Source organism: Gastrolobium bilobum, unplaced genomic scaffold, assembly GCF_033153095.1.
Source record: "Gastrolobium bilobum isolate Gb01-03AN ecotype WA unplaced genomic scaffold, APGP_CSIRO_Gbil_v1 utg6240, whole genome shotgun sequence".
In the NCBI taxonomy this organism is placed as follows: Eukaryota; Viridiplantae; Streptophyta; class Magnoliopsida; order Fabales; family Fabaceae; genus Gastrolobium; species Gastrolobium bilobum.
Window position 1 is genome coordinate 54,496 of NW_026899377.1, and position 8,257 is coordinate 62,752.

Below are 8,257 nucleotides of genomic sequence, written 5' to 3' on the forward strand. Positions count from 1 at the left end.
TCTTGTTCCAGGTCACCCATGGCAGAGCCATTTAATGAGGACCAGGATGGTTGCGGTTGGGTTTTACAACAAGTTATGAACATACGATAATGAGGACCTATGAATGTGAGCTGATTTTACAAAACTAACATTTGATAAATTTTTGAAAAAAATAATTAATATGCCACAAAAGGGTCAAAATGCGGCGTTAGAGATCAAACTCAAAATTCCTAAATGAATTTGACCGTTCTCAAACAAGTTTTGTTCTCAAACCAAAACAACCTCAAATTGTTCTCACAGTTAGGGCTTTAATAAGATAGGGTATTTTAGTCATAAAATATTAAAGCATGATTATTTATGTCCTATAAATTATATAAAATTTTCCCAACAGGTGGAAATCCAAGAATACCACCCACCTGGTATTTTTTCCAAGGATTCTTATTCACAATTTTAATTCTCAGGAATCTCATTTTCCCAGAAAAATTTTAAAATTCCTTATACCAAACGTGGATAACTAGGATTCCCAACATAAGAAAGCGGTGTATTGGATTAGGATTTTAAAAGACTATTTTGAGATAAAAAAAACTTATAGATTTTAAAAGACTATCTAGAATTGTATTAACTTTAAAACTTTTTTAAAAGATTTTTTTTACAATCAAGATTTTATAAGATTGTGTTTCAAAGGATTTTAATAGAATTTATAAGATATAAAAGGATAATATGGATTTATAAGATTTTAAAATCATATAAATTTTTAACAAACATTCAAAAGCACAAGAGTCAATATAAAAAATAAAGAAATGCAATGATATTAATAAAAAAAGCAAAACCTAATATAATTTTTACAATCAATAATTTGATGTAACTTGATGTTTTACTCAACAGCAGCTCTCCACATATCTATATTAGTCATCCACGCATTAGCATCTTCTCGTTTCTGTTCTTGGGTTTGACCAATGGGATGAAAAATATCTTCTCCTTTGGTATTAGAGCTATGCATATATGATTATACGACCCACAATTTTTTTATTTATTAAAATAATTTGAAATTTGCATTTAAAACCTAAAGTTCGTGATAAATTTTCATTTGGAATTTTTTGCAATTGATCTTGGAAACTTAGGGGATTTTGTTCTACGTGATAAGAGTTTTCTAACCATATATCATATGCATGTTTTCATTAAGTATTATAAGATAATTTTGAATCTGAATTTTTGGGTTTTATTACATGAAAGTTGAAAATTTTCTCAAATTATTTTCAATTGAAATCTTAAATTGCTTTAGGGCTTTTAAAAAATAAGCTGATTTATTAACACAAAATTTGTTTGAATTTGTTTCTTATAGCAAAGGAATTGCGTTCATGAATGTATTGTTACAAAACATATATTCATATTATGAAAGTTTCAATCTTTCTTTAAATCGATCTTGTTTCATTGATATAAAATAGAAATTGGTTTGGGATTTTTTATTCACATGTTGTTTTTGCACTGTTTTATGTTGTTTTTAATACAAAAAATACATCTTTTTGTGCCAAGAAAAAATATGACTTATAGCTTGAAAAATTATTTTTTAAACTTTCAAAAACTCTTAAAAATTGCTAAAAAATTTGTTGTTTTTAGATGAATTATATTATAATATTGTCTGATTGTTGTTTCTGCTTTGTTTTGTGATGAAAATCGCTCAAAAAATTGTTGTTTTTGAGTTTTGACGAATCTCCCATTACGGAACCCGATTTTGAGCGGATCAATCTACCAAAGGAAAAAAAAGACACTGCAATAGAAAATCTCAAGAATTACTAAGGGTTAGAGTGAGATTATGAGAGAGACATCCTATTTATATTTTCTACTAAAATATCTTATGAAATTCACACTAATAGAAAAATACACTGGAATTTTCAGATTTTTAAATATCATAAAATTATTTTTTCTTTATTTAAAATTCTGATTGAATACCACTAGATTTGAAAGGACTCTAAAATAATCTTTTATAATCCTAATTGAATATCACATAAAAAAAATTTCAATCATTTAAAATTTTATTTGAATACCAATAATTTTTTTTTAATCTAAAATAAATCCATTGAAATTCTATACAATCGCAATCCAATATACCCCTAAAATTTATCCCTATAACAAACGCCGTAAGGGGAATTATTGGCAGGGGTACTAATTCTCAACTTTAAATCGAGGGAAGGGATTTCGTAAGAGAAGGGTCTAGAACTAACTAGTGGAGATTTGAGAATAAAAATATTGTGGAAGCACGTCAACGGGAACCGATAGACATAGAGAGAGAGAATTGAGAATCAGAAATCTGAATGGCGAGGGAACTCGAGAACAAAGCGAAAGAAGCATTCTTTGACGACGACTTCGCTGTTGCCGTTGATCTCTACTCTCAAGCCATCCACTTGGATCCCAACAACGCCGATCTCTTCGCCGATAGGGCCCAAGCCCATATCAAGCTCAACGCTTTCACTGGTCTGTGCTCTTTCTCTTTATATCATTCACTTTCTCGCACATTTTTATTTACCCTATCCATTCATTCATTCATTCATTCATATTTCCATGACCAGAAGCGGTTTCTGATGCAAACAAAGCTATTCAATTGAACCCGTCATTGTCAAAGGCCTATCTTCGTAAAGGGTATGCTGTTCATTCATATCTTATTATTATCAATTAGTATTATTATTATTATTATTTATTTTATTTTTATTATGTCCTTGTCTCCTGTTGTTCTCATAATTTTGGTCACGATTCAAGATTATGCTTCAATTGAATCAATGCATGATATACAGGACCGCTTGTATTAAGCTTGAAGAATATCACACTGCCAAGGTAGCACTACAAAATGGTGCCTCTCTTGCACAAGATGATTCAAGGTTCACCAAGTTGATTCAAGAATGTGATCGCTATATTGCAGGTGAGCAGATAGTCATATGCCTTTTCGAATATGTGCGTAATTCCTACTACAAAATCATCTATGGGCAGTGACTAATGAGTGAAATTGGCTGAATGCCAAAATCAGTTTAAGTGCATTAGCAAAAAATTCTTTTTCTATCGGGGCCAATCTCTAGCTCCATATTTTTTTCTCTCATGTAGGCAAGATGGAATTTTTTTTTTATTAAACTGATAAATATCAGATATTTGAAGTGATCATCATAGTACAAAATTCACACATTGATCTATGTGTGGCATAATGAGTGGTAAAAGCTAGAGTCGAACTGGCTAAATTAATAACTTGGTTATACAATCTTATATTGCACGCTGTAGAGATTGCTGGCATGGTTTCTTGCTTGCCTTTTGTCTGAATGTGTTTCTCATTTAATGCTTTGGTGGCCGAGCATGCAAGAAACATGTTGTCTCATGCCTCAATGTTTGAACTACCCCAATAAGTACCACACCTTTGTCGTCTGCAAATTTTTGTAAATCTTATGTTTTTACATTTTTGATTTTCTTCTTTCTCATTTGGGGTTGACACCTGTATGATATGTGGATGGTGTATCTTGTTTTGTCAGAGGAATCAAATGGTCTTAATAGCACCTTATCATCACGTGAGCCACCAACATCTGTACAGTCCGGTGACGGTTCCCAATTGAGTAATACAAGTAATGGGGCAACTAGCAAAGCTGAAAGAGACAGTTCTGTATCCGAAATCAATGAAATTGCACCAGTAACACCAAAATACAGGTTGTCACAATTTTTTCTTCTGTCTGTGCTGCTATTTCTTAACTTATTAAATTTTATAGTGCAAAGTTTAACTGGCATTATGACTGCTAACTTTCAGATATTTCTCTGAGGTAACTTGTTTCTGTCTTCTTATTTTATTTTTCCTGTTTTTCTTAAAAAAAACTCCCACAATTTCCCCTGAAGATGGATGATACTGGAAACAAGAACAATTTGTATGATAATTTATGATTATATAATCATATTAATAGGAGTTTTGGGAATAGAGTTTGAAGATGTGTGTGATAATGTAAATTTTTTTCACTGAATTATGGTTTTTTTAGTTTGTTTGTCTCTGTTATATCTATGTATAAGTCTTTGTATGTATGTTGAATTTGCTACCTCAACTGTATGGTGACCTGTTGATTGATGCTTGAGCAGACATGAATACTACCAGAAGCCAGAAGAAGTGGTTGTGACAATCTTTGCTAAAGGAATACCGGCAAAGAATGTGGTCGTTGACTTTGGTGAACAAATAGTATGTTTATATAATGGATACTTCCTTTTTAACCATTTACCCACCCTTGCTTGATTTCCTCATGTTTTACATGTATAACTCTCCAGATGTTTCTAGTAATTGTTTATTCACTAACTTGAAACTTCTACTTTAACACTGCAGCTGAGTGTTACTATTGATGTTCCTGGCCAAGATGCCTATAATTTTCAACCTCGATTGTTTGGAAAGGTAACTCATCTTATATCAAGAGTTCACTTCTTTGTGCTCGGTGCTGTACTATCTTCTTGAATATTGCATGTAATAGGCATCATTTTTTAACAATGCCGTGACAAAAAGATGCTGCTTTATCTACCTTGAGCTTTTATGCTTGCTTCACCATCATTTAGACATTGGATAATAGAATAAGCAAATCATTTTGTGTGGGAACTAGGTCTCTGCTCATTCCTCTTATTTTTCTTGCTCCTGTTTTGGTGCATTTCAATTATATAATTGAAATGGATTCATTTGGAATGAATTGGTTTGCGAGTCCTAGAACTTTGTTAATGAATTGAATTCTCAAATTAATATCATTCCAAACAAGCTTCATATGAGAATTTATTTGTGAATGAAATGAATTCTTTTATTTTGAACATTCCAAACTGGGTCGAGTAAGAATTTTATTTAATATATTTATCTTGTTGGCATTAGCAAGGCAGTTCATTGACTTTTTCTTTTCATGAATTCCTTTATTTTATGTATATATGATTCTGGGGAGATTGTTAATCAGGAGAGCCACTTTTTTTTTTTAATTTGAATGTTTGTATTGTTTTGTGCTTTGACAACTGAGATACTCAATTCAGTATTGATTGTAGATTTCTGAGAAATTAACCTTTCTTTCCTTTTGAACGAGCTAAACAGATAATACCTGATAAGTGCAGAGTTGTGGTCTTGTCAACCAAAGTTGAAATCCATCTTGCAAAAGCTGAAGCTATTAGTTGGACATCTCTGGAATATAACAAGGATACGCTTCCCCAAAAAATAAATATGCCAATAAGTGAGCTGATTACTTGTGTAGTTTATCCTTTTGTGACACCATTGGTAGTATGGTTTATTTGCCTTGATCTTCGTTATTGCTAATTAAATAAATAAAAATTTAATGCAGCATGCTATTGCTTTCCTGGTGAACTAACTCACAATGTGTATTTGTGCAGTTCAATCTGAAAGGCCTGCATATCCATCATCAAAGCCAAGGACAAGAGATTGGGATAAGTTGGAAGCTCTAGTGAAAAAAGAGGTTTCCCAGCTCTCTCTCTCTTTCTCTTTCTCTTTCTCTTTCTCTCTCTTTTTTTTTTTTTTTGGGTTTTGGTCCAACTAATTTCATAAACGCTCCTTCCCCATTGGTTTTAAATAATGCAATTAACTTCGTGTGCTTGTGTTTGTTCTTCCGCACATTGACAAGAATAGTTTCATGTCATGTTAGCATAATTGGCTAATTGTAGCGATGTCTTTGTTCATGTGGTTGTCTTTTACTGATGTGGATTACTTCCTGACGTGTGGCACAATCCCTTGCCTGCAACTAAAGTCCAAATCAATGGCAAGCCAATGGATTGGTGTAGTATTTGAATTAATTTGAAAATTGTATGACATGGTTATAATTGGAACACAGGTCCCAAATCAAATTTTGGTTAAACTAGAGTACTTAAAATGTGTCCTATTTAATATTTGATTATAACATAACATTAGAAGAGTTTGATACATCAAGAATCAACTGGATGTTTACATCATCATCTTGTGGAACATAATACTGTTTAAATAAAATTGACACATAGCGGTCTTCCTTTCAGGAGAAAGAAGAAAAACTAGATGGTGATGCTGCTTTGAATAAACTATTTCGTGATATTTACCAAAATGCAGATGAGGACATGAGGAGAGCAATGAGCAAGTCTTTTGTGAGAAATCCATCCATTATGTGCTTGTTTTGAAATTCTTGAGTATTAGTTCCCCCAATTGTACTTAATTTTCTTTGTAATCATTCATATTTTGTCCCTTTGCTTTCTTGAACTGTACTACTTTGCAGTTGGAGTCAAATGGAACAGTGCTGTCAACTGATTGGAAAGAAGTAGGATCAAAGAAGGTAGAAGGCAGTCCACCAGAAGGTATGGAGTTGAAGAAATGGGAGTATTGATCTAGTACCCAAATAGTCATATGAGCTGATGCTTCTTGTGAGAGTACAAATTCATTTAGCGTTTGGTATTTCCATTGCCATTTGTCTCCTCCTAACCCATGGGAAAGAAATTCTGTAATATCTATTACTTGTTATTAATACTCTGTTTGTTTAAGATAGATTACTTTGCGGGAGAATGACTTAAATTTGCATTTGCTGTGGAAGTGGATTTTATTTCGTTGGTATATTTTGATATAATTAATGGTAAACTTATGACGAAAGCCGGATTTTTAGTTTTATTTTCTGGAGAGTATTTGTGATTTATAGGTTGGAAAATTAAGTATGAAGATTTGCTAGTATTAGATGTTACCCTTTAAGCATAACATTCGAAATGTTTATTCTTTTTTCCGTTTTCCAATCACGTTAGCATCTTCGATTCTTTCACTGCCCGGTTATGGGGAATCTTGGGTAGAGCCAGTAACCTGTGACAGTGGTTTCAAAAAGATCATGATTTAAAGTGACTCCAGTAAGTTGTAAGTTCCCTCTTTAAAAGGGAACTCAACCAGAAGCCATAACCATAGATTGGTTCAGTGGATTCTCAACCAATCTATGATTTTTGGTCGAGTTCATATTAAGGAGGGAAATAAAGGTTTTTTTGGAGTGACTTTAAATGATGACCTTTTTTAAACGACTATCGTAAGTAACTGAGCTATCCAAGATTCCCCAATGACTCGGCAGTGAAGATGTCAATGTAATTGGAAGATCCTTTCACTTGGATTCCATTCTCGCCTTTAAATGAGGGGATAGGTTTTCTGGGAACTGCCAAGTCCGTCCTTCTCCTTCCTTTTCAAAGCAGGAAGAGGAGGAAGGACTCAGCTTTTGTATGCTAAGCTAGGGCAGAAGGAGAGTCAACCAATGTTACCCTGATCAATAACATAATGAGAAAACGCCAGGGAGATAGAAACACTGTTTCCGCTCTCAGATAGAGTGTTATTAAATTCGGATCCGTGGTTGGGTTAATGACAAATACTAATGAAAATTTTCACTTTCAATTCAATAAAAGCATATGAATGGTTTTATTAGAAGACAATGATCTAAATTTGGACCTTTTAAATCATAGAAGTTTTGAAGCCATGTCACAAATTAATTATTCCAAAAATTTAAATTGTTATATGAAGAGAGATAAATGATTATCTTATATCTTAACACATCCAAAGCAGGTCAAGCCATCCTCATCGTGACATCCACTACCCCTAAGCCCTTTTATAATAATAAATTTGATCAGTTTTACTTGTTCGATCAGGGAACTCTGAAGACTAAATTATAATCAATTAACAAATTCATAAATGTTTGTATATTTTGTTTATAACAAATAAACTCAATATAATTGCATCAAGCGAAAAAAAAAAAAAAAAAAAAGCTGCACATTATCAAGAAGACGACGCCGATCTATCAAGTACACGAGCTAATTGCTAGATAGCTAAAGTAGTTCGTACTTAATGTAAAAAACAAAGCTACATTTGATAGTTTGACAAAAATAAAGCAAAAATTAAGATTTCTTAACCACTATATTTTTTAAGTGTATAGACAAATGTAGAAAAACAATAATCATAAAAATTATAAACATGAGAATAAAATTAAAATGAAATTACCATTCCCATTTATTTAAAAAAACCATTTTATTTTAGTTGGATATTTAATTTTGGACATTGGCACAATAAATTCGTCGTCCTTTATTTTTTTTCCCGTTTCTGTTACTAAATTATTCTTAATATAACACTTCATCTTTGCCATATATTTCATACATCACACAATATAATGGAGGTTCAAATCTTCTTCTTCAAAACATAATATTCAAATCTAGGAGGTGTAATGAATTGGGTTAGGGCAAACTTTGGTCTAAATAAAGCAAGGCTATAAAATATATTTTGAACGTATTCTGACTTAACTCATTAGTCTTA

The 8,257-nt window shown here is 32.2% G+C and overlaps 1 protein-coding gene across 1 annotated transcript; it reads left to right on the forward strand.

Moving 5' to 3' along the window:
* The first annotated feature begins 2,168 nt into the window (after window positions 1-2,168).
* On the forward strand, window positions 2,169-6,576 carry LOC133290027 (protein SGT1 homolog A-like). The gene is made up of 10 exons (XM_061488075.1): window positions 2,169-2,451; window positions 2,547-2,616; window positions 2,769-2,893; window positions 3,489-3,660; window positions 4,078-4,174; window positions 4,316-4,381; window positions 5,051-5,186; window positions 5,344-5,426; window positions 5,977-6,081; window positions 6,210-6,576. Exons 1-10 carry the CDS (start codon window positions 2,292-2,294, stop codon window positions 6,315-6,317), a joined length of 1,122 nt encoding a protein of 373 aa, XP_061344059.1. The 5' UTR covers window positions 2,169-2,291; the 3' UTR covers window positions 6,318-6,576.
* The last annotated feature ends 1,681 nt before the right edge of the window (window positions 6,577-8,257 follow it).

What these genes read in the sequence shown, in the direction of transcription:
- LOC133290027 (XM_061488075.1), top strand. Translation starts at nt 2,292, where the DNA reads ATGGCGAGGGAACTCGAGAACAAAGCGAAAGAAGCATTCTTTGACGAC. An exon ending in CCAGTAACACCAAAATACAG is followed by an intron (nt 3,661 to 4,077) that starts GTTGTCACAATT and finishes ATGCTTGAGCAG; the next exon opens with ACATGAATACTACCAGAAGC. An exon ending in AAGCTCTAGTGAAAAAAGAG is followed by an intron (nt 5,427 to 5,976) that starts GTTTCCCAGCTC and finishes TCTTCCTTTCAG; the next exon opens with GAGAAAGAAGAAAAACTAGA.